The following is a 24,628-nucleotide window of genomic DNA, read 5'->3' on the forward strand; positions in this document are numbered from 1 at the left end:
ATATCCCTTGCCGCCATTTTCAGATATCTTAAGGGCTGTCACATGGTCGATGGAGCAAAGTGGTTGTCTCCCGAGGGTAGGACTCGAACCCATGGCTTCAAGTTACAAGGAAGGAGATTCCGACTGAAGAATTTTCTGACAGTAAGAGGAACAGTGGAACAGACTCCCATGAGAGGAGTCTTTTTTGGAGGTCCTGGCAAATAGAAGGGGAAGAAATGGAGGCAGTGAAAGATTTTACTTTCTTGGGCTCCATGATCACTGCAGATGGTGACAGCAGCCACGAAATTAAAAGACGCCTGCTTCTTGGGAGGAAAGCGATGACAAACCTAGACAGCATCTTAAAAAGTAGAGACATCACCTTGCCAACAAAGGTCCGTATAGTTAAAGCTATGGTTTTCCCAGTAGTGATGTATGGAAGTGAGAGCTGGACCATAAAGAAGGCTGATCACCGAAGAATGGATGCTTTTGAATTCTGGTGCTGGAGGAAACTCTTGAGAGTCCCATGGACTGCAAGAAGATCAAACCTCTCCATTCTTAAGGAAATCAGCCCTGAGTGCTCAATGGAAGGACAGATCCTGAAGCTGAGGCTCCAATACTTTGGCCATCTCATGAGAAGAGAAGACTCCCTGGAAAAGACCCTGATGTTGGGAAAGATGGAGGGCCCAAGGAGAAGGGGACAATGGAGGACGAGATGGTGGGACAGTGTTCTTGAAGCTACCAGCATGAGTCTGACCAAACTGCGGGAGGCAGTGGAAGACAGGAGGGCCTGGCATGCTCTGGTCCAGGGGGTCACGAAGAGTCGGACACGACTAAACGACTCCACAACAACAACAACAAAGAAGAGGATGGATGGCCACCTGTCATGTATGATCTAGTTTTAGATTCCTGTATCACGACAGGGTTGGTCTAGATGACCCCCGGGTCCCTTCTAACTTGACGATTCCATGTACAAATGTCTTTGTGGCCGAGTAAGGCTCCCATCTAGCCTACAAGCAGACAGCCAGGCGCCTCTCAGAAAGTTACAAGGAGAGACTTTCCCCTGTCCTGAACGTGTGGTAGACTGCTCCTGAATCTGGAATCTCCATTTGAGACATCTCATGACTAGCAGCTGGTCAGTGATTTTCTCTCATCCCCTTGTGGAACTGTATAAGTCGCAAGTCACCCCCCACATCCTGTGGCCTGGAGTTCCACAAGTTTCCCCTCCTTGTTTCTTCCTTCTGGGCAGTTTCGTCGAGGGACTGCATCCTTAACAACAAAATAAATTTTGAAACCTGTCTATCAAATGCTAGGATAGCATGAGAGCATGAGACTCTTAACCTCAAGGCCACGAGTTCAAGCGCCGCGTCGGGCCGAAGATTCCTGCATTGCAGGGGGCTGGATTTAGATGAACCTTGTGGCCCCTTCCAGCTTCACGATTCTACGATTCTAAAACCAAGAGGTCAGCGGCAAAGCCTTGCTAGTGGAACGGAGCTTCCATTCTCAGGAGCAGTCTACCTCTCTGAATAGCCTGGCGGTGGGAACAGGCGAGTCAATCGAAGGCCGGGCGTTTGACTGGCCAGCGTGGGAAACAGGATTCCTGATTGGCTAGGCCTCTTGGCCGCAATCCAGCAGGGCTGGTTGTCTTTTCAGGTTCACCTTGCGCTCGATAACTCAAACGCCCGTGCCAGGATCCGCCTCTCATCGCAGAGCTGGTTTTTTGCATAGTTTGTGCAGAGAGCGCCGATCCATCGGCCCGGTTGCTACGGGAGCAAACAGCCTCTCCTCCTCCTGGGTGTGGCGCCCGGCTGCAAAACCAGCCCTGCGGTGAATAGCATGGGAAACCTTTGGGGATTACCGGGAGCAAACTTTCTCTCTTCCCAGTTCTTAACCTCCTGAGCTACTCAGTTGGTCAACCGGTAGCTCCCAGAGGCCAATTTCATTTGGAAGGTAATTCCCAACGGCTTGGGCTTCGTTCTAATGCATCGCCAACTATTATTGACATTAATTATCACTGTTGTCGTTTTAAATAACATTTCTGGTGTTGCACGGCGGCTGTGTTTGCAGAGAAGGAGGAGGCTGGTCTCTGCCCCGAGGAGCTTACAATGAACGGTATGATGCAGGAAGGGGAGGGAAACCGAGGCAAGGGATTGTTGACGGGGGGAGAAGCTGCAACTGCTTTTGCAACCGAGAGCAGGTCTTATTGGCGCTAGAGCTTGAAATTTGATGACAAAGAGGGGTTGGGGCGAACCTGCAGAGGTCAGGGCCGGATTTAGGTCTGATGAGGCCCTGAGCTACTGAAGGTAATGGGGCCCTTTATATGTCTAGCTGTCCTTTGTCAACAACAAATTGCTGCTGTTTTTTGTGTTGAATATATGCTATATGGTAATCGATGGAGCTAATAGGTATCTCAAGCCATTTGCACATGTTGCCTGCAACCAGCCCATGCAGAATGTAGGCACCCTATATATAGAAAGGAGCAAACCAGTGATATTTTAGGGAGCAGGCGAGCAGGCGGGGCCCATGACTTACATCTTAGGAGCCTGTTGTTGTTTAGTCGTTTAGTCGTGTCCGCCTCTTTGTGACCCCTTGGACCAGAGCACGCCAGGCACTCCTGTCTTCCACTGCCTCCCACAGTTCGGTCAGACTCATGCTGGTAGCTTCGAGAACACTGTCCCACCATCTCGTCCTCTGTCTCCCCTTCTCCTTGTGTCCTCCATCTTTCCCAACATCAGGGTCTTTTCCAGGGAGTCTTCTCTTCTCGTGAGGTGGCCAAAGTCTTGGAGCCTCAGCTTCAGGATCTGTCCTTCCAGTGAGCACTCAGGGCTGATTTCCTTCAGAATGGAGAGGTTTGATCTTCTTGCAGTCCATGGGACTCTCAAGAGTCTAAAGAGTTTGGGCTCGTCCGGGATTGTGTAGGCTTAGGAGCCTACACAACACAAAACACGGTTGCTGTATGCAGGTTTTATTTTATTTGTTTTTTATCTTATATTTTGGAAATGTACATCCCGCCTCCCCCTTTAAATTGTTTGGGGGCCCCAAGAGGGTGGGGCCCTAAGGTATAGATTGTTTAGCTTATACGTAAATCCGGTAGTGTTAGGAATAGGCAGCGATTTCAGTGGCGTGTTAGTTGTGACGGATAATTCTTTCAAATCAGAACCAGTGAAGGCAGTGATGGTCCTGTGTGAGTGTCTGGAGGCGGTTGGAGGGTGGATGGCGGCTAACAGATTGAGGTTGAATCCTGACAAGACAGAAGTACTGTTTTGGGGGGACAGGGTGTGGGTGGGTGTGGGGGACTCCCTGGTCCTGAATGGGGTAACTGTGCTCCTGAAGGACCAGGTGCGCAGCCTGGGAGTCATTCTGGACTCACAGCTGTCCATGGAGGCGCAGGTCAATTCTGTGTCCAGGGCAGCTGTCTACCAACTCCATCTGGTACGCAGGATGAGACCCTACCTGCCTGCAGACTGTCTTGCCAGAGTGGTGCATGCTCTGGTTTTCTCCCGCTTGGACTACTGCAATGCGCTCTACGTGGGGCTACCTTTGAAGGTGACCCGGAAACTACAAGTAATCCAGAATGCGGCAGCTAGACTGATGACAGGGAGCGGCCGCTAAGACCACATAACACCGGTCCTGAAAGATCTACATTGGCTCCCAGTACTTTTCCAAGCACAATTCAAAGTGTTGTTGCTGACCTTTAAAGCCCTAAATGGCCTCGGTCCAGTATACCTGAAGGAGCGTCTCCACCCCCATCGTTCTGCCCAGACACTGAGGTCCAGCTCTGAGGGCCTTCTGGCGGTTCCCTCACTGCAAGAAGCCAAGTTACAGGGAACCAGACAGAGGGCCTTCTCGGTGGTGGCGCCTGCCCTGTGGAACGCCCTCCCACCAGATGGCCATAAGAACAACAACTACCAGACTTTTAGAAGACATCTCAAGGCAGCCCTCTTTAGAGAAGCTTTTAATGTTTAACAGACCACTGTATTTTAATACTTTGTTGGAAGCCGCCCAGAGTGGCTGGGGAAACCAAGCTCAGATGTCCTTCGACAGAGGTGTTCTAGGTGCGAAAGGTCACAGCCATCCCCACTCAATTTTGACCAAGCTTCTTTGGAACTCAGCACCAAGACGAACTTCTGCGGAGACGTCTGCAGGGCTAGGCTGTCGACCAATCTCTCCCTCTCTGTTGCAGGTTTAAGAAGGAAACCGCAGAACCTCTTTCTCCTGAACAGGGAGACACCACCGATGAGGCCGTGAACATCAAGGACATGGAACTGAAGGAGGAATGGCAAGATGATGAATTCCCTCGGTAAGCCGCGCGCTGGGGGAACGCGGGTGACGGTGGGTGTCCCAGGGAAGAGATGGAGGAACGGAGCCTCCATGCCCAAGAGCAGTCTATCTTAGAACGTTGGGCATTGGCTGGCTGGAGGCCGAGTGATAGGGGTGGGCCTTTCAGCTCAGCTCGCCGGCTGTCTGGTTGGCCGCAGTAGGAAAAAGGGGTGCTGGAGCAAAAGGGGCGTCCGTCTCAACCTGGCAGGCACCCCCTTGAGGTATCCATGGGACTAATCTCTGGGAGGCAACACACCACACCTACGCCCAGGCAGTTTTTGGGTTCTTAGGTGCTGTAGCTCAGGCCTGGCAGGGCAGAACCAATGCGGCCCTCCAGTCCTTTATCCGGCCCTTCCCCGAGAAACACACCCCACCTCCTTTGCTGGGATGTCTCCTTGAACTCTGGTCACGCCTCTTTTCTGCCTAGTACGTTTCCGAGCACAATTCAAAGTGTTGGTGCTGACCTTGAAAGCCCTAAACGGCCTCGGTCCAGTATACCTGAAGGAGCGTCTCCACCCCCATCGTTCTGCCCGGAGGTCCAGCGCCAAGGGCCTTCTGGCAATTCCCTCACTGTGAGAAGCCAGGTTACAGGGAACCAGGCAGAGGGCCTTCTCGGGAGTGGCACCCGCCCTGTGGAACACGCTCCCATCAGATGTCAAGAAAATAAACAATTATCTGCCTTTTAGAAGACATCTGAAGGCAGCCCTGTTTAGGGAAGCTTTTAATGTTTAATAGGTTATTGTATTTTAGTGTTCTGTTGGAAGCTGCCCAGAGTGGCTGAGGAAACCCAGCCAGATGGACGGGGTATAAATAATAAATAATAACAATAATTTATTATTATTATTATTATTATTATTATTTAGTTGGAAGGTGGGGGGAGGGTGTGGATAGAAACTAGCTAGCTGTACCACTCTTCCCTCTGGCCCTGTGGCCCTCAGAAGGTTCTTGGGATGGAAAATGTTCCCTGCTCCTGCTATAGCTGCTAGGCAACGCTGCCTCTGCCTCTCCCACCTTCCTCTCGTTCCTCAGAGGCCCCTTCTCTTTTCTGCCTTGCAGGCCTCTTCCAGAGGAGATCTCTGAGGAGGATCTGGAAGAATCCAGTTCGGAAATGAGCCCAGGTAAGAGACCCGACAGGTGGCTACTTGGGTTTCCTGGAGTGGCAAGGGGGGGGGGTTGCTTTCTTCCCTTCTGGATTCCCTGTCTTCCTTCTGGCATGCGGAGGCCCCTCCCCTCATTGTCGGTGCCTCAGTTTGACCTGTCCATGCGCCTAAATCACAGAATCATAAGATTTGAAGGGACTATTCTGGACAACAACCATACGAGAAATAAGTAAAATAACCACAGTGGTACCTCGGGATGCGAACAGGATCTGTTCCGGAGCCCCGTTCACATCCTGAATGGAATGTAAGACGCGATGGCGCATGCGCGGGTTGCGTCTTGCCGCTTCCATGCATGCGCGTGACGTCATTTTGAGCACCTGTGCGTGCGCAAGCGGTGAAATCCAGAAGTAACATGCTCCGTTACTTCTGGGTTGCCGTGGAGCGCAATCTGAAAGCGCTCAACCTGAAGCACATTCAACTCGAGGTATGACTGTATTAGAAACCACCCCAGAATTGGCCTTACTAATCTTCCAAGACGATAATGTCCACTTACGCCACAAAGAACTCATAACCCACCTACTTTCAGCAGCCAGAAGCATCATAGCCAGACAACGGAGAGACCTGTCAGGAGTAAGCATGGACCAATGGTACCAAATAGTCTGGGAAACAGCCTTACTAGAAAAATTAACCGATAAACTGAAACCGACACGGGGACAAACAGAAGAGTACGCCTTCACCCCGGTATGGCTCCCTTTTATCACATACACAGTCAGTGCAGACAATATCGAGATTGGTGGACTAATGGAGACTTCCTGTGTCCCCTGTTTAAAACCATGAGGACTAGCACCTTGTATTGTTTTTAGGGGAAAGGTTGGAGAGCTGCTGCCAGCCCGTGTAGGAGGCCCTGAATTTTCACAAGGGCTTTTTGAAAACCATACCCAATGAGGAAGAGCTGGACTTGGAAAGCATTGCATTGCAGGGAATTAATCTGGATGGCCTCTGGTAAAGTTCTCTGCAGCAATACCATTCCATGATCCTTTTAAACGGAAAGAAGTTGAAATTGAGAGCTGCACCCCTAGCTACAGCGGCAATTCTTTTTATTATTATTATTATTAAATTTTTATCGAATTTTACAAGAAAAGGGGGATAAAATCGTGATATGGAATTATGAAAACACTGGCAGGGGACTACGATGTGGGAAATGCTTCGGAACTCAGACCGTGGGAAGTCAACAAAAAAAATTAAGATTACAATTTGGAAGACAATTGGACTTTTGTTATTTTAGTTTTTTATTTTTATTGGATTTGATTTGATATGTTAATTGGATGTTCTTATTGGAAAATTAATAAACGCTTTAAAAAAAAAAAGAATTTTACAAGAAAAGAAAAGAAAAGAAAAAACATAGAACAATATGTATATCATCATCAATCTTTATTACGGTCCAGAGACCCAACAAATCGTTACAAAGCAATACACAATTCAGACAGCCTACCTCCAGGCTAAACAAGCATTTTGTTCAGAATATAGGGATCATTTGTTCTTGCAACCACCGATAAAAACTTCACCACTGCTAATGTTCTAGCATTCGTCCGGTCTTCCAATAGGAACCTGACATAGTGAGCCTCTGATTTTCCTGGGAAAGGTACCAGCAAGGGTAGTATCAGTTCAGCCCTGGCTTGCTCATATTTTGCACAATGCAACAAAATATGTTTTATGGAATCAATGTCTTGAGCACATGAGCAAAGTCTGTCCTGGTAGGGAACTCCTCTCAACCTGCCATCCAACACTGCAGAAGGAAAGAAGTTTAGTCTGCCTTTGGTGAAAAGCCTTCGATAGTTTGGTACTGTCAGGTTTTTAATGTAAGATGTTAACTTAAAGACATGCAGTATTCCTACTGCCAGCGGACTACAGACGGCGTGTGATCATAGAATCATAGAATCATAGAGTTGGAATAGACCACAAGGGCCATCGAGTCCAACCCCCTGCCAAGCAGGAGACACCATCAGAGCACTCCTGACATATGGTTGTCAAGCCTCTGCTTAAAGACCTCCAAAGAAGGAGACTCCACCACACTCCTTGGCAGCAAATTCCACTGGCGAACAGCTCTTGCTGTCAGGAAGTTCTTCCTAATGTTTAGGTGGAATCTTCTTTCTTGTAGTTTGGATCCATTGCTCCGTGACCGCTTCTCTGGAGCAGCAGAAAACAACCTTTCTTCCTCCTCTGTGTGACATCCTTTTATATATTTGAACATGGCTATCATATCACCCCTTAACCTCCTCTTCTCCAGGCTAAACATGCCCAGCTCCCTTAGCCGTTCCTCATAAGGCATCGAGATCGCAAGTCACTGTGTGCATTATCCACAATATGTATATAAATGTGATTACAGTCTTATCTACAGCGGCAATTCAATGATTCAGGATCGAATCATTGAATCAATGTCTTTCTGCATGCCAAGCAAGCGTCCGGCCTCTGACCTCTGATTCCCCCCCCTTCTTCTCCTCCGCCCCACACCAGTCGCCTCCAACACCCTAGAGCTGTGCGGTCGACGGCTCATGAAGAAAAGGCTCCCAGCCCCGGATCTCAGCTCGGTGAAATCTGGAGAGGGCCTGGAAGCCACGCCGGAAGGCAGTTTGGACATCAACGTGGACGAGCTGGAGACCCCGTCCGACAGCGAGCTCCAGGAGGGCTCTGAGAACGGGCACGAGTTCGAATGGGAAGGTGAGGGGCCTGGGTTCGAGGTTCTCCCAAGGCGGACGACACCCCGGGGAGGTGGGCCCTGCGTGGGAACGGGTGGCCTGCCAGAACGGAAAGAGATTTGTTTGTGGGATCCACTGTGCCCCGAGGAGTCTAGGAGAGGGGGAAAAGAGAAAATAGGCTCATAGAATCCTAGAACAGTAAGTTGGACGGGACCCCAGCGGTCATCTAGCCCAACCCGCTTCGAAGTTTGGGAAACGCTGTCCCAAGAAGCTGGCTAGCTTCTGCTTTTCCAGATCCTTTGCCTGACCTTGACCCAAATTCGGTCCTCTCACCCCACCCCGGCTGCGCACAGATGATCTCCCCAGAGCCCGGAGGGTGGAGGGCAACTTGCCTGAGAAGTTTTGCACCGGTCGCGTGGTGGACATCAAGGGCCAAGACGGGCGCAAGTGGCGGATTTTCCTGACGGACGAGCGGGAGCAGAAAGTGGACCTGGGTGCCGTCGAGCCCTACAAGAAAGTCATCTCTCACGGAGGTAAGGAATAATGTCAGCTGCTGAGGTGAAGAGGGTTGGAGCTGTGGGGCTTGTGTCCTCCTTGCAGGCTTCCCTTGGGGGCATGGGGTGGGCCACTGTGGGAGTACTGTGTCCAGTTCTGGGCACCACAGTTCAAGAAGGACACTGACAAACTGGAACGTGCCCAGAGGAGGGCAACCAAAATGGTCAAAGGCTTGGAAACGATGCCTTATGAGGAACGGCTAAGGGAGCTGGGCATGTTTAGCCTGGAGAAGAGGAGGTTAAGGGGGGATATGATAGCCATGTTCAAATATATAAAAGGATGTCACCTAGAGGAGGGAGAAAGGTTGTTTTCTGCTGCTCCAGAGAAGCGGACACGGAGCAATGGATCCAAACTACAAGAAAGAAGATTCCACCTAAACATTAGGAAGAACTTCCTGACAGTAAGAGCTGTTCGACAGTGGAATTTGCTGCCAAGGAGTGTGGTGGAGTCTCCTTCTTTGGAGGTCTTTAAGCAGAGGCTTGACAACCATATGTCAGGAGTGCTCTGATGGTGTTTCCTCCTTGGCAGGGGGTTGGACTCGATGGCCCTTGTGGTCTCTTCCAACTCTATGATTCTATGGAGCAGGATGCTGGAGTAGAGGAGCCACTGGCCTGATCCAGCTACAGGGCTCTTCATAAGTTCTTGGGGAACCTCCAGGTTCAGAGGCAGTCTATCTAGATATGTTTGTCCCCAGTGGCATTTGGCCCTAATGGGCCCCTTTGGCTCTTGGTTCTACCCTCTCTGGGGCTTTTCAGCTCGGCAAGAAAGGCAACTTGGGTTTGGGGTGTGTGTGTGTGTGTGTGTGTGTGTGTGTCAGGGAGCCAGCCAGCAATAAATCACACAGATTAAGTAATAATAATTTAATAATTTATTATTTATACTGGTTTTGACCTTTAAAGCCCTATGCGGCCTAGGACCCTCGTACCTACAGGACTGCCTCTCTTGGTCTGCCCCGCGGAGGACCTTAAGGTCCACAAACGACAACATTTTGGAGGTCCCAAGTCGCAAGGTGGTTAGATTGGTCTCAACTGGGGCCAGGGCCTTTTCAGTACTGGCCCCGACTTGGTGGAACGCTCTGTCCCAAGTGACTTGACATCTTTCTACAGGACCTGCAAGACAGAGCTGTTCCGCCTGGCCTTTGGCTTGGACTCAGTCTGACCCTTATGTTTCCCTCCCCTTAGGGTTTTGATCCATGGGCTACTTTTAAAATGAGGCTGTATTTTAAATTGTATTTTTAACCTGTATTTTTTTTATAAAAAAATCCTCCCCTATTATGTTTTTATTGTAATTTTACTGATGTTAGCTGCCCTGAGCCTGGCTGTGCCCAGGGAGGGCAGGGTATAAATATTTTTTTTTAATTATTATTATTCCTCCCACTGCTCCTCTGCATCCAGGCAGAGGGCCTTCTCAGTGGTGGCGCCCGCCCTGTGGAACGCCCTCCCATCAGATGTCAAAGAGATAAACAACTACCTGACATTTAGAAAACATCTGAAGGCAGCCCTGTTCAGGGAAGTTTTTAATGTGTGACATTTTGATGTATTTTTAATCTTTGTTGGAAGCTGCCCAGTGTGACTGGGGGAACCCAGACAGATGGGCGGGGTACAAATAATAAATTATTATTATTGTTGTTGTTGTTGTTGTTGTTGTTTATTATCCAACCTGTCCGTCACCGTGTGGCAGACACAAATCAAACTGTGACTGGTGACCCCTTCCTCCCAAAGGATCCCCAACTGACCTCTCCCCTTATTCCTTCCTAGGCTACTTTGGAGAAGGCTTGAATGCCATCATCATGTTTGCCTCGTGCTACTTACCTGACAGCTCCATCCCAGATTATCCGTACGTCATGGAGAATCTCTTCAGGTGAGAGATGCCTGGTCCCTCAAAACCGGGCGGGAAAGAGGGCTTCCGCTCGGGTGGCCGGAGCCGTCGATTGCTGGGGATGCTACGATTCTTGGTTAAATGCATTTCTTTTACATTTTTATTCATACTTTCCAGATTTATACATTTCATTAATTAATTTAAAATCATTCTGCCGTTCCTTAAATTTATTTTTTAATCTCTTCTGCGCATCCGAATTCATTTAATTTGCTTGTTTATTCATATACTCTTATGAAACTGCAGGTTATTACAAGAATCCTGCCAACGTTTTGATCTGTTTGCAATTTATCTGTAAACATTCAATAAACCATTTCCATTCTTTTATATATATAAAAAGTTTGTTATCTCGATTTCTTATTCTTCCGGTAAGTTCCGCCATTTCTGCATATTCCATAGGTTTTTGTATCCATTCTTCCTTTACTGGGACTTCCGCTTCTTTCCACTTTTGGGCAAGTACGGTAACATTCTTGCTGCCTTAGTAGCACACATGAATAAATTTCTATGCAATTTGGGTAGTTCTGTCCTTATAATTCCCAAAAGAAAAGCTTCTGGGTTGGGTTTTTTTCTCTTATTTTACAAGCGTTATTTGAAACATCCTTTTCAATTCATTATAATATACTGTATATCATTTCCCGGTAACCTTACTACAAGACCACCACACTTGATAAAAGGAACCTTCTTTGTCTTTACATTTCCAACACTTTTTTGATTTAGACATTTTCCCCAATTTTCTCGGTGTTAGGTACCATCGATATATCATTTTCATATACAGTAATTTTCTCTTAAACCATAAAAGGCAAAGGTAAAGGACTCCTAACAGTTACCGTATTTTTCGCTCCATAAGACGCACCTAGTTTTTCGAGGAGGAAAGGGGCAAAGCCCAGTTTTGGGCGGATCAGCTCAAAATTGTGCAGCTTTTTTTACAAAGGGGGAAACCCCTTTATTTGAGGATCAGCTCAAAGTTGTTGAGCTTACTTTGCAAAGGGGGAAAATCCTGTTTTTATGGGGTTCAACTCACAGTTCTGCAGCTTCTTTAGGAAAGGAAAGGGAGCCCTTTCTACAGTTTCCAGACAGATAATCTAATCAGCCAGTCACATGTCGCTGGGGAAACAAGCAGCCTCCGTCTGCAGAACATTCAACAATGGAGGCCGGGGCAAGGGGCAGAAAGGGAGTCAGCGACCGACCACACATTCGCCCCATAAGACGCCCAGACATTTCCCCTTACTTTTTAGGAGGAAAAAGGTGCGTCTTATGGAGCGAAAAATATGGTAAGTCCAGTCGCGAATGACTCTGGGGTTGCGGCGCTCATCTCGTTTTACTGGCTGAGGGCGCTGTAAATTTTATATCCATATTTCACAATCTTTCCCATGTTTCCATGTCTATATTATGACCGATTATCTATTATCCAAAGTAACTATTGCATTTTTGTGTTTTTTTTTAATAATTTTTTTATTAGATATTTTATAATTATAAAAAGAAAAACAATAAAAAAACAATACATGAATTCAACAAACAATACATCAACAACAAAAAAGAAAAAAACAATACAGCAATACAACATAAAAAAGAAGAACAGAAACACACATCCAAATTTTTATATCCCAATCTTTCATTAGCTTATTTCCTCGACTTCCTCGCACCTCCCTTTTTTGTATTCTAGTTCAAATTATCTAGTTCAACAAATCCTTTCCCTCTTCTTCAGTTTTTGTTCTATAATTTATCTTAACACAATTTAACTTTCAGTTTTCCAATTTAACACATTAACACTTAATATTCATATAATTCTTAATAACCCTTCTGCTAAAACCGTATACCTTCATTCCAATATACTTCTAACATTCATTAATTTTGCAGTATTTCTGTAAATATACTTTAAATTTTTTCCAATCTTCCTCCATCGACTCTTCTCCCTGGTCTCAGGTAACTACAGTGGAGCCTCGCAAGACGAAAAGAATCCGTTCCGTGAGTCTCTTCGTCTAGCGGTTTTTTCGTCTTGCGAAGCAAGCCCATTAGCGGATTAGCGGTTTAGCGCTATTAGCGGTTTAGCGGCTATTAGCGGCTATTAAAGGCTTAAGGGATTAGCGGATTAGCTGCTAAAAGGCTATTAGCAGCTTAGTGCCTTAGAAAAAGGGGGTGGGGAGCGAAAAAAACCCCCCAGGAATCGCAAGACATTTTCGTCTTGCGAAGCAAGCCCATAGAGAAATTTGTCCTGCGAAGCACCTCCAAAACAGAAAACCCTTTCGTCTAGCAGGTTTTCCGTCTTGCGAGGCATTCATCTTGCGGGGCACCACTGTATTGCATTTTTGAAACCAGCTCTGACGTCTCTCTCATGCCTCAAACCCCAGGTACATCATCGGGACTCTGGAGCTGATGGTCGCCGAAAATTACATCCTGGTGTGTCTGAGTGGAGCCACGCCCCGCAGCCAGGTGCCGTCCTTTTCCTGGATCAAGCAGTGTTACCAAACCATCGACAGACGGTGAGCAGCATTGGCTCTGAGCCTGTTGTTTTTTTCCTTTTTCCTTTTTATTAAATATTTTCTCGATTTACAAAAGTGTTTGCAATGTCCCTCTCTCATATTCCCCCCCCCCCATGTAACGTTTTTACAAATCAGTTTCATTTGTTGAGACATTAGGAAGAAAAGGGGGAAAGAGGTGGAGGGGGAGATGGGGGGGGGGACATAGCTGTCAACCTTTCCTTTTTTTGAGGGAAATTCCCTTATTCCAGCGCCATTTCCCGCTGCTATCACGGATTGTTAGATATCCCGTAGACTGTCCCCGGGACAGGTGAGGGTGCTGATTCCTTATTTTCAAATCTGAAAGTTGACAGCTAAGGGATGGAGTCGGGTGGCGATGTTTCTATTATGCTTAATGTATGTAGGGTTTGGTGTCAGCGTTGCTTGTGCTGTTCACTTGTGTTCCTTTGGTGGTGAGAGAGGTTGGGGTTGGCCTAGGGTGTGGTTGTTCATTTGTGGTTGGCTGTGGTGATCTTTGTTTTCGTGTGTGAGTGAGGTGGGTGGGTGTTTTGGATCAGGTTAGCCATATTGATTCATATGCTGTTGGTGGGTTTTTGTCATTGTCGTCTTGGGCTGTGTATGTGATGAAAGGGAGCCATACCGGGGTGACGCAGGTGGCGCTGTGGGTTAAACTACAGAGCCTAGGGCTTGCCGATCAGGTCGGCGGTTCGAATCCCCGCCCGCGATGGGGTGAGCTCCCATTGCTAGGTCCCAGCTCCTGCCAACCTAGCAGTTCAAAAGCACGTCAAAGTGCAAGTAGATAAATAGGTACCACTCCGGCGGGAAGGTAAACGGCGTTTCCGTGCGCTGCTCTGGTTCGCCAGAAGTGGCTTAGTCCTGCTGGCCACATGACCCGGAAGCTGTATTATTATTACAACACCCTTCCTCTCCAAGGAGCTCAGGGCAGCAAACAGATACAAAGCCTAAAAGCAAAGCGAAAACACTGCTCAAGGTGCCATATGAATCCCGTCCCACTTTGGGAATGTTCCACTGTGGAACTCCCCGCCTATTGAGGCCAGGCAGATGCCTTTACTGTACTCTTCTCGGCGCTTGCTAAAAACATTTTTGTTTAGGCAAAGCCTGTCCGGACATGTAGAATGTGGGTGGGTGTTTCGACCTGTTTTAGTTCCTTGCTGATCTTCTGAACTTTTAAAAGAGTTTTTTTATTTAATTTATTTAATTCTATTCTATTGGTAGGCGTTTTACTTTTCATAAGCAAACGGTGTATAAATTTTACGAGGGGAAATGAATACATTTTAAAACTACATTCTAGAAAGAAAAAGATTGCAACTAACGCAGTTGTGGCTGACATTGCAGGGGGTTATATATATATATAATTTATTTATTTGGTTTTTCAGTTATATATCCAACATAGGTTTTACAGTTATATATCCAACATACAACATAGAAACAGAAGAGTATCCTGAACTTCTTTCCTCCCTTTTGTGGGTCCTTTGGTTAATCATTTCCTCCTGCATCTTTTATAATAATCTTTTATAATAATCCAGATCTTTTACCTCTCCATTGTGCCCAAAAATTCACCATTAAACCACAAGTGTTCTTCCAATCCTACTAACGATTTTAACTGTTTACAATGGTTTTTAAGATAAATTATAAATTCCCCCCATTCCTTATTAAAAGTTTGGTCTTCCTGATTTCTGATTCTCCCAGTCATTTTTGCAATTTCGGCATAATCCATCCTTGATCTGCCATTTTTCTCTGCTAGGGACTTTATCTTCTTTCCATCTCTGGGCCAATAACATCCTCGCAGCCGCGGTCACATACATAAAAAGTATTTTCTGTTCCCTTGGGATTTTGGCACCTAGAATTCCTAAAAGGAAAGCTTCAGGTTTTTAAAGAAAAAGTTATTCTAAATATTTTTTAAACTCATTGTACAGTGGACGCTGGGGTTGTGATCCGTGCTGGAGGCAAGTTCGCAACCCACAGCGCTGTGTCTGCACACACGCGGGTTGCGATTTGGCGCTTCTGTGCATGCGCAAAGCGCAATTTAGTGCTTCATGTGCGAGTGCCGAAACCCGGAAGTAAGCCATTCCAGTACTTTCAGGTTTCGGCGCGCCCGTAACCCGAAAACGCGCAACCTGAAGTGCCTGTAACCCGAGGTATGACTGTAGATGTACCGTATTTTTTGCTCTATAAGACTCACTTTTTCCCTCCTAAAAAGTAAGGGGAAATGTGTGTGCGTCTTATGGAGCGAGTGCAGGCTGCGCAGCTATCCCAGAAGCCAGAACAGCAAGAGGGATCGCTGCTTTCACTGCGCAGCGATCCCTCTTGCTGTTCTGGCTTCTGAGATTCAGAATATTTTTTTTCTTGTTTTCCTCCTCCAAAAACTAGGTGCGTCTTGTGGTCTGGTGCGTCTTATGGAGCGAAAAATACTATAAAATTAGTTTTATGATTCTAAGGTTCCTCAGCCCCATCCTGTGTGAAAACATTCTAAAGTTCTCTGCGCCTCTTTCTTCATATCTGGACGTGAATTTACACTCCAGAGCTCTGAGCAATGGTCTCACCATGAGCCGGTCTTCCTAGATGCCTTCTTCTCGCTGAAGGTCACGGCTGGGCAGGATTGATCCTGAACTTTTGGCTGAAGCAAAATTGTCGCTCAGATCTCCATGACGCCTTCTTGCAAAACCTGCTCTTCAAGTCCACTTTCCCCGCCTGCCGACTTTACTACAAGTCCAAACAATACATAGTTCAGATAGCTATCTGGGACTTTCCCCAAACGCCAGCTGGGCTTTCCTGGCGTAAAATTTATTGCCTCCTTTCGCTGCGCTGGATGGCGGATCTGCTCTTCTACGGGAATCTTTTCCAGATTGGGGGCCGAATTGCCCTCTATCCCGCTTTCCGAGGGCTTACTTCCAGGTTACTTCCGGGTTTCGGTGGTCACACATGCGCAGAAGCGCCGAATCGCAACCCGCACGGGTGCAGACATGCTACTGCGGGTTGCGGACTCTGCGGGTTGCAAACGTGCATCCTGCATGGGTCACGTTCACAACCCAAGCATCCACAGTACTTATTGTTGTTGTTTAGTCATTTAGTCGTGTCCGACTCTTTGTGACCCCCTGGACCAGAGCACGCCAGGTACTCCTGTCTTCCACTGCCTCCCGCAGTTTGGTCAAACTCATGCTGGTAGCTTCGAGAACACTGTCCAACCATCTCATCCTCTGTCGTCCCCTTCTCCTTGGGCCCTCCATCTTTCCCAACATCAGGGTCTTTTCCAGGGAGTCTTCTCTTCTCACGAGGTGGCCAAAGTCTTGGAGCCTCAGCTTCAGGATCTGTCCTTCCAGGGAGCACTCAGGGCTGATTCCCTTCAGAATGGAGAGGTTGGATCTTCTTGCAGTCCATGGGACACTGTACAGTGGTGCCTCGCAAGACGAAAAGAATCCGTTCCATGAGTCTCTTCATCTAGCGGTCTTTTCGTCTTGCGAAGCAAGCCCATTAGCGGATTAGCGCTATTAGCGGTTTAGCGGCTATTAGCGGCTATTAAAGGCTTAAGGGATTAGCGGATTAGCTGCTAAAAGGCTATCAGGAATCGCAAAACATTTTCGTCTTGCGAAGCAAGCCCATAGCAAATTCGTCCTGCGAAGCACCTCCAAAACGGAAAACCCTTTCGTCTAGCGGGTTTTCCGTCTTGCGAGGCATTCGTCTTGCGGGGCACCACTGTACTTATAGGCCGGTGCAAATGATCTTTCCTGCTGCAGAAATTCTTAAACAGACTTGGGTCACTTTTAAGTTTCATTCAGGTCCATTTTCTTCTTCTTTCTTCTTTGTGTACCACAGCTTTGAAATACAGTGTGCTGGTGTTTCATTGTTTATTTCGAAAGGGCTGCTAGGACTGTGTAAGAAAATAATGCATTATTTCCAAAACACCGATATGACGTTTTAGAAAAGCAAAAACAGATTGTTGTTTTCGGAAAATGAAATCTTTTCGTCTCTTTCCTTCATGGAATCATACAGTTGGAAGGGACCCTGAGGATCATCTAGTCCAACCCCCTGCGAGCAGAAATATGCAGCTGGTCCCATATAGGAATCAATCCTGCACCCTTGGTGTTATCAGCACCACGGTCTAACCAACTGAGCACTGTTTCTTTTTTTAAAAACAACAACAACACGTTTTCACACAAGAGGCTAGCCAAAAGGAAATTAAGTTCATTTGCCAATTTGCAGATAATCTTGTGGCGGGGAGTTCCACCAGTTTAACAGTGCCGTAAGTTCCTTTGGCTTTTTTTTTGCGACAGGCTCCGGAAGAACCTGAAGACGTTGATTATCGTCCATCCCACTTGGTACATCAAAGCGTTGATGGCGGTGTTCAGACCTTTCATCAGGTAGGTTGGCCAATTATTATCATTTTATTATTTGCTGCATTTAAATCTACTAAATCTCACCACCGCACCACCCCATTCTGGCATCTGACAGTCGGGGAAAAGGGAACAGGTTACATCTCATTCTCCTAGTGTATCTTTATCAATTTAACCAAATAATCTGTTTGCTGGCTCCGATATGGTAATACCAGACTGCAGGTTGTTGGAAATTATCCCTTTGTGGGTGTGGGTGTGGGGGTGAAATGGAACCCATGAACTTACACCCACCCCCATTTATTTAAAGGAGATCTCAATTGAGGAAATGGAGAATAGTTGGGGAATAGAAGGTACAATGGAAAGTGGTACAGTGGTGCCTCGCAAGATGAAATTAATCCGTTCCGCGAGTCTCTTTGTCTTGCGGTTTTTTTGTCTTGCGAAGCATGGCTATTAGCAGCTTAGCGGCTTAGCGGCTATTAACGGCTTAGCGGCTTTAAGAAAAAGGAAACAAACTCGCAAGACGTTTTGTCTTGTGAAGCAAACCCATAGGGAAATTCGTCTTGCGGAACGACTCAAAAAACGGAAAACTATTTCGTCTAGCGAGTTTTTCGTCTTGCGAGGCATTCGTCTTGCGGGGCACCACTGTATTTGGAATAAAACTAATTGGTTATAGAAAAGTCAAATTTCCTCTCTGCTAAAGGAAAAAGAAGTTAAAAAATGTAGTAAAAGAATTATTACACCCTTTGAAGAATTAGTGAAAGAATATAGGACAGATAGGGCCAAAATAGTTTCAAAATTGTATAAGGTGTTATTAAGCAAGGGGAAATCACTAAAGGGAATTTTGAAAGAATACTGGAAGTTAGATACTCAGGAGCAGGTTTTAGATGAAGATTGGGAAAGAATCTTTTGGCAACCACCCTTTGTCGCGACCTCTAGGATAACCCAGGAACAGGGGTGAAGCTGGTACAAAAATGGTATTACGCACCTGTAAGGTTATACCATATTACAAAATCTGGAAGTAAGAATTGTTGGAGGAAATGTGGAGTGATGGGAATGTACAGTCATATGTGGTGGGACTGTCCGTTAGTTAATGAATTTTGGAAACAGATTGGTATAGAAATATCGGGAACTGTGGGTAGGAAGGTGGAAATATCTAAATTAATGGTTCTTAATACCCTGAGTAGTACCGAGTTAAAAACAAAAGAGGAATGTAAATGGGTAAAATTGATGGTAATTGCAGTCCAGAATCAGAGACAGAGGTGAGTCTGTTTGGTGAAGAGTCATGGCTGTCTCTCCCTCCGGCTGCGACAAGCTCCCCTCTCTCCTGGTCTCCCAGGACCAGGAGAGGCATGCAGAGAGAGGAGCAAAGGCAGACATGCCGGCAGCGTCTCAGATTGCTTTGGGAAAATTCTGGCGAGGCGGGCACCTTCAGTCTCAGCAACTGCTTCGTGGGGGAAGACCTGCCAGAGACGAGTTGCTGATCTCCCTGTGCTGGGACCGGGGGGTAACCCGTGATACACGGTCCATAATCTGCGGGTTTCGCTGGGAGTCAGTCCGACAGGGCCAAGCCAGGACACCAGGCAAGGACAGGTACAGGATCTAGCATACAGCAACGTTGCTCCCGCAACCTAGGGCAAGGTCCGGCACCCTTTTATCTTTGTCAGGGTAACGGCCGGTCCTGATCCCCCGGCAACTCACCTCCCTGTCTCGCCTGAAGGCGAGCACTCCTCCTGCGAGTACTCAGGTCTCTCCTTCTCTCAGACCTCAGTCTCTGCAGCTCGGGAGACGTCAGTGGGTTACTAGACCCAGAGGCCGCCTCAGCCTCCCCTGACTCAACCGGCAGTGGAGCAGCTGTAAACGATGGCCCAGCTGGAGGCAAGGAGGTCATCCCCACATCTGGAGCCAGGGCAGGATCAGGCCCCTGACTCGGCCCAGCTGGTGCTTGTTGCAGGGGAACCTGTGCAGAATGGTGCTCTTCAGGATCAGGCCCCAGACTAGGTTCAGCTGCCGCCTGAGGCAAAGGATCCGATGCGAACTGAGACTCCTCTGGCTCCGAGCCTGAGTCCCAGGCCATCACACTTCCTAGGCCTGAGCCTCCGGTGCCGATCCTGTTTTGCTAATCAAGAGTTACTTTTTCGCTCTATAAGACGCACCAGACCATAAGACGCACCTAGTTTTTGGAAAACAAGAAAAAAAATATTCTGAATCTCAGAAGCCAGAACAGCAAGAGGGATCGCTGCGCAGTGAAAGCAGCGATCCCTCTTGCTGTTCTGGCTTCTGGGATAGCTGCGCAGCCTGCATTTGCTCCATAAGACGCACACACATTTCCCCTTACTTATTAGGAGGGAAAAAGTGAGTCTTATAGAGCAAAAAATACGGTATATATACAGTCATACCTCGGGTTACAGGCACTTCAGGTTGTGTGTTTTCGGGTTACGGGCGCGCCGAAACCTGAAAGTACTGGAATGGCTTACTTCTGGGTTTCGGCACTCGCGCATACACAGAAGCACTAAATTGCGCTTTGCGCATGCACAGAAGCACCAAATCGCAACCCGTGTGTGTGAAGACACAGCGCTGCGGGTTGCGAACTTGCCTCCAGCACAGATCACGTTCACAACCCCAGCGTCCATAAGACACACACACATTTCCCCTTACTTTATAGGAGGGAAAAAGTGAGTCTTATAGAGCAAAAAATACGGTAACTCCAGCTTGCTCAGTGTGATTTATTGCTGCCTTGCTCCTGCCCTGTCTGCCCCTTTAGCTTCTCTTTCTCTCTCCAGCTCCAAGTTCAGCCGGAAGGTGCAGTTTGTGGACAGCCTGGAGGAGCTGGGCCACCTGATCCCTCTGGAGCAGGTCCACATCCCGGACTGCGTCCACCGGTGAGTACCTGGTCCTCCCACTCCCTCCGTCCCCACCTGAGTCCCCGAGGAGGCGGCGGAAAGAGGGGGCGGCTTGTTCCTTCAGCAGGTGGTTACATCACCACCATGCCTAAAAGCAAACTTGGGTGGGTGAGCAGCAAGGGGATAAAAGAGCGTAAGATTGGCTGGAGGCCCACCTAGTCCAGCGTCCTGTGGCCAGAGGCCCCTAAGGACCTAGGAATCGAGATAGACTGCCTCTGGGCCTGGAGGTTCCATCAGAATGCAAGAGGAGCTCTGCACATGGATCAGGACATAGGAGGGCCTTTCTGTTGGGATGCTTCCAAGGAAACGGGGGCAGTTTGCAAGCCCCAAGCTGGCTCCAGCTGGGCGATCTCCGGTCCATGAAACAGCGACCTGCAGCTTCAGAAGCCTTCAGAAGCTGGAGCAGGCTCTAATCAGCAGAGTAAATAACACTGTGCAAACAGAAGTGGCAGGAGACGGCTGTGAGAGCATATTTACAGGCAGTTTATTCCGCGTGCATCAGGACAAAGGAAAAACACGTCTTCTCCCTTTCGGGTCCAAGAGCAAGCAGCAAAAGCAATAGCTATACATACAAACGGAAGTTCCCAGCAAGCTGCGCTGGAGCGTAAACAGACACGCGACATACAACAATCCACACATCTGTGTTAAGGTGGAACGGAACATCAATATCCTCCATATCAATACTCCAGAATCTTGCTCTTGGTGGAAAATGCCCCAAAGAACCAAGGGATCCAGATAGACTGCTTCTGGACCTGGAGGTTCCATAAAGATGCTGGATCAGGCCCGTCTAGTCCAGCATCCTTTTCCCACATTGGCCAAGCACGCACCTGTGCGAGACAACCACCATGAATTTGCCCTATCTTCTTTCGAAGCCCTCTAGGTTTGAGGGCCTAGCTGTCTCCTGCAGGAGCGAGTTCCATAGATTAACTCTGCGCTGCAAGAAATCCTTAAAAAACAACACCACCACAGACAAACCTGTCTTGCATCTCCTAACGCTCAGCTCTGTTGGTTGTCAGGAAAACTGAGGGATGGAATGGAGTGTTCTGCTAAAGGGAAGCCCTCCCTGCTGCGGCATTCTGTTGCAGCTCCAGTGTCCCCTTTCTGCAGGGAAATCTGACCCGTATCCCTGAAATGCCCAGTCCCACAATGCAATGGGGTTACTGAGGGGTGGGCCTAAGGGAGGAAGAGAAATAAGATATATCCTTAAGCTGTGTATACACCATGCATTCAAGCGCATGAATTCCCGCAAGGGATACTGGGAACTGTCTACCCCTCTCTGCACTACAGCGCCCCGGAATTATTTGGGGGAAACGATGTGGCATTCCCAAAGCAAAGGAAAGATTGGACTCTGATTCATAGCCGTCAACTTACGGATTTGAAAATAAGGGACCAGCAGCCTCGAAAATAAGGGATCAGCAGCCACAATAAGGGATTTTGGCTTAGCTTATACAGAAATCCGGCACTGATGGAGCCAGGCTGCTTTTGCTGCGAGTGACTGTGTTTTGCAGGGGGTTGGACTAGATGATCCTAAGGGTCTACAACTCCCACCCAAGAAGAGGGGCAGACAAAACTGATGAACGACGTCGAGATGGCAAAGATTCCAGGCAGAATTAGAAACCAGGAAGAGGACCTCTTTCATAAAGAATGGGGAAACTTTATAATTTAGTTGAAAAGCTATTGTCAGGAGTTACATACATTGGTAGGATTGACAGAAAACTTGTAGTAAAAATTTGAAGTATGGATGGACAAATGATTTATAAAAATAGAGTTATGAAAGGGATGCAGAGGGGGAAATCACTACATTAAGATGCTGCACTGGTCGGAGGGGATGCTAAGCAGCACGTTGGGGCTGCCATCGTCTTGGAGCAAGGAGTTCCATTGGCCCTTCCCCACCCAAAAGAGAGAGGGAGGGGGGGAGACTCTCGCACACGCCGCCCGCGAGCCCAGCATGAGGTGCTTGCAGCGGCGACGCGGCCGCTGAAGCGCCGCCCTTCTGCGTCCCTCTCCATCCCCTCCTCTTCCTCCTCCCTCATGCCGCCTCCTCAGTCACCGCCACTGCTGCCGCCTCCGGCTTCCCCTGGCAGCGCGGTGGAAGTCTCGCAAGAGAAGGGCTGCCTGCCCACCCATTGCCACCCGTCTCCTCACGATGCACCCGAGGGGAAAAGGGAGAGACGGAGACGCGGCAGCTTGTGTGTGCGCGCTCTCCCATGGCGGAGGACCCTGAGCCGCTGCTTCCCTCCCGAGCCGGGCGAACATGAAACCCGGGAAATTTAAGGGACATCATCAATAAGGGACAGCAGCGGGACACGGCGCTGGGATAAGGGAGTTTCCCGCCAAATAAGGGACGGTTGACAGCTATGCTCTGATTAATAAAATACACACAGAGGCTTAACCAGCAAGACTCTGGGAGGGGTGCCAATAATAATCCTTTCCACCTCTCGGCCCAGGTTGTTTTATTCACAAAAGAACTTTTTACACAGGATTCATAAGAACCAATCAGATTTCCTCTGAGCATTTCAAAAAAAAACCCCACGTGGGACAAAGTCAGATCAGAAGAAATTCTTTTAACTACAGAGACTACTCTGAGCATGCAGACATATCTGAGAGTAAATAAAGCAGGACTAAAAAGGAGGAATGCATTCAGCAACCCATAAACACAAGGATGGGAAGGAAATAGCTATCTTTATCACCTTCATGTGAAACAATTTCCAGGCCCTAACATTAACCAAACCAAGCAAGGGTACATCAAAGAAACTGCCTACTATCTTTATGCCTGATGAAGCAACTGGCCTGTGTTTCAGGATGCTTATACGTGTCTGTCAGGTGTAGAGAAATCAGAGATGCAGAGGCTTGTGGGGTTTGATCAGAAATTATTGTCAATCAATTAAACCCAGCCAACGCAATGCTTTCATCGCAGACACAGTGGCTTGATGCATATTTTATAATTCCTCATGGTAATCCCATCTGATCACTGCAAAGTGAAATGCTTTAAATGTGTTTTGGCAGTGTGCGCGATGTATTTGCAGCCTTGTTCGGTTTAATATTTGAATGTCTGACAGCCCTTTCTGTTCCCTTTCCCTCCATCTCTTCCAGGCTAGAGCAAGCCAGGGTCAGTTCCCGGAGCTAACAAGACGTGAAGCTGGCTGCATTACTTAGCACCTTACGACAGTGTTTTATTTTTATTTTTTTAATGTATCAAATGCTGACAAGCACACAGACTCACAGGTCCCTCTCTGTCTCTAAGACCCTCTTAGAAACTGCGACCTGATCCTGTTTCTTAAACATTCCAATAATAATAATAATAATAATAATAATAATAATAATTTATTATTTATACCCTGCCCATCTGGCTGGGCTTCCCCAGCCACTCTGGGCGGCTTCCAACAAAATATTAAAATACCGCAATACATCAAACATTAAAAACATTTATTTAAAGAGGTTAAAAGGAAATGAAACTTACGAGAGTTTTGTTCCGCACCTGAATTCAAAAAGGAGACGGATTCTGGGTACTGCAGGGCCTAACTCTGCGCGGGACTGACACTGAATGTGGCCCAGTGTCTCTGAGCACGTACAGAGTGCAAAGCTGGAACCAAGCATTCAACCTAAAGTTCTGTTCAGGAAAGCTTTGGGTCGACGATCTGCTCTCGGCTTGCTGCTGAGGTCATTCCTATTTAATGCCATTTTTTGTTTAATTCTTATAAGAGGCTGAAACGGCTAGAAACTTTTGCTCGCTAAACGAATCGCCGGTGGCTTTTCTGAGCTGCCGGCTACTCGCTTTCAATAAGCGTACCTGGGGGAAAGAATGAGGAGAGACAGTTTTGGAATGGAATGTATTTTGCGGCTGGATGGCCCAAAACAAGAGAGAGAAGTGGGGGGCATTTTGGGGGGGGGGTGAGGGGTTCACAAACATGCTGCTTTGTTTGGGGGACCCAGATGAACCCCCCTGGCCTGGCGCCTGCTGACTCTCCTGGGCATAACTTGTACATTTGTAAATAAACTGATATTAACAAAAGCCCCCAATAGGACGTTGAGTTTTTAGTGCTGCTCCTCCAGAACGAAAAAGCTACCTCCAAAATTTTCTATTGATCAGGTTGACAGGAAATGGTTTGTGCATTCTGCGAATAAAATACTGGATGTGGAAAACCTGGCTTTAATTTCTTTTCTTTATGTAAAGCTATGCATGCATATTTAATTGCAACATATACGTTAAGTTTCCTTCCCACTCGGAAATGTAAACCAGGTGAACGGCAGCTCATTTATCTGTCTTAAAAATTTGTTTTTAAATTTATTTCTCCCTTCCTCCAAGGAGGAAATGTGATTGGTCCAAGATCCGTAAATCATATCTATCTATCTATCTATCTATCTATCTATCTATCT

At 47.5% G+C, this 24,628-nt stretch overlaps 1 protein-coding gene across 2 annotated transcripts in view; it reads left to right on the forward strand.

Moving 5' to 3' along the window:
• BNIPL (BCL2 interacting protein like) overlaps window positions 1-24,394 on the forward strand; it is a 29,237-nt gene extending 4,843 nt beyond the window's left edge. The window contains exons 1-10 of one of the 2 annotated variants that reach the window (XM_083416747.1): window positions 1,785-1,926; window positions 4,160-4,276; window positions 5,353-5,414; window positions 7,911-8,114; window positions 8,446-8,625; window positions 10,405-10,507; window positions 12,871-13,002; window positions 17,292-17,378; window positions 20,132-20,230; window positions 23,345-24,394. In XM_083416747.1, the coding sequence (XP_083272873.1) occupies window positions 4,236-4,276; window positions 5,353-5,414; window positions 7,911-8,114; window positions 8,446-8,625; window positions 10,405-10,507; window positions 12,871-13,002; window positions 17,292-17,378; window positions 20,132-20,230; window positions 23,345-23,378 (942 nt within the window). In that variant the 5' untranslated portion in view covers window positions 1,785-1,926; window positions 4,160-4,235 and the 3' untranslated portion in view covers window positions 23,379-24,394. Of the gene's footprint in view, window positions 1-1,784; window positions 1,927-4,159; window positions 4,277-5,352; window positions 5,415-7,910; window positions 8,115-8,445; window positions 8,626-10,404; window positions 10,508-12,870; window positions 13,003-17,291; window positions 17,379-20,131; window positions 20,231-23,344 lie in introns of those variants that run through there. The other variant, XM_083416746.1, reaches the window with a different exon arrangement.
• Window positions 24,395-24,628: the final 234 nt, after the last annotated feature.

Source organism: Podarcis tiliguerta (assembly GCF_965153285.1).
Source record: "Podarcis tiliguerta genome assembly, chromosome: 16".
In the NCBI taxonomy this organism is placed as follows: domain Eukaryota; kingdom Metazoa; phylum Chordata; class Lepidosauria; order Squamata; family Lacertidae; genus Podarcis; species Podarcis tiliguerta.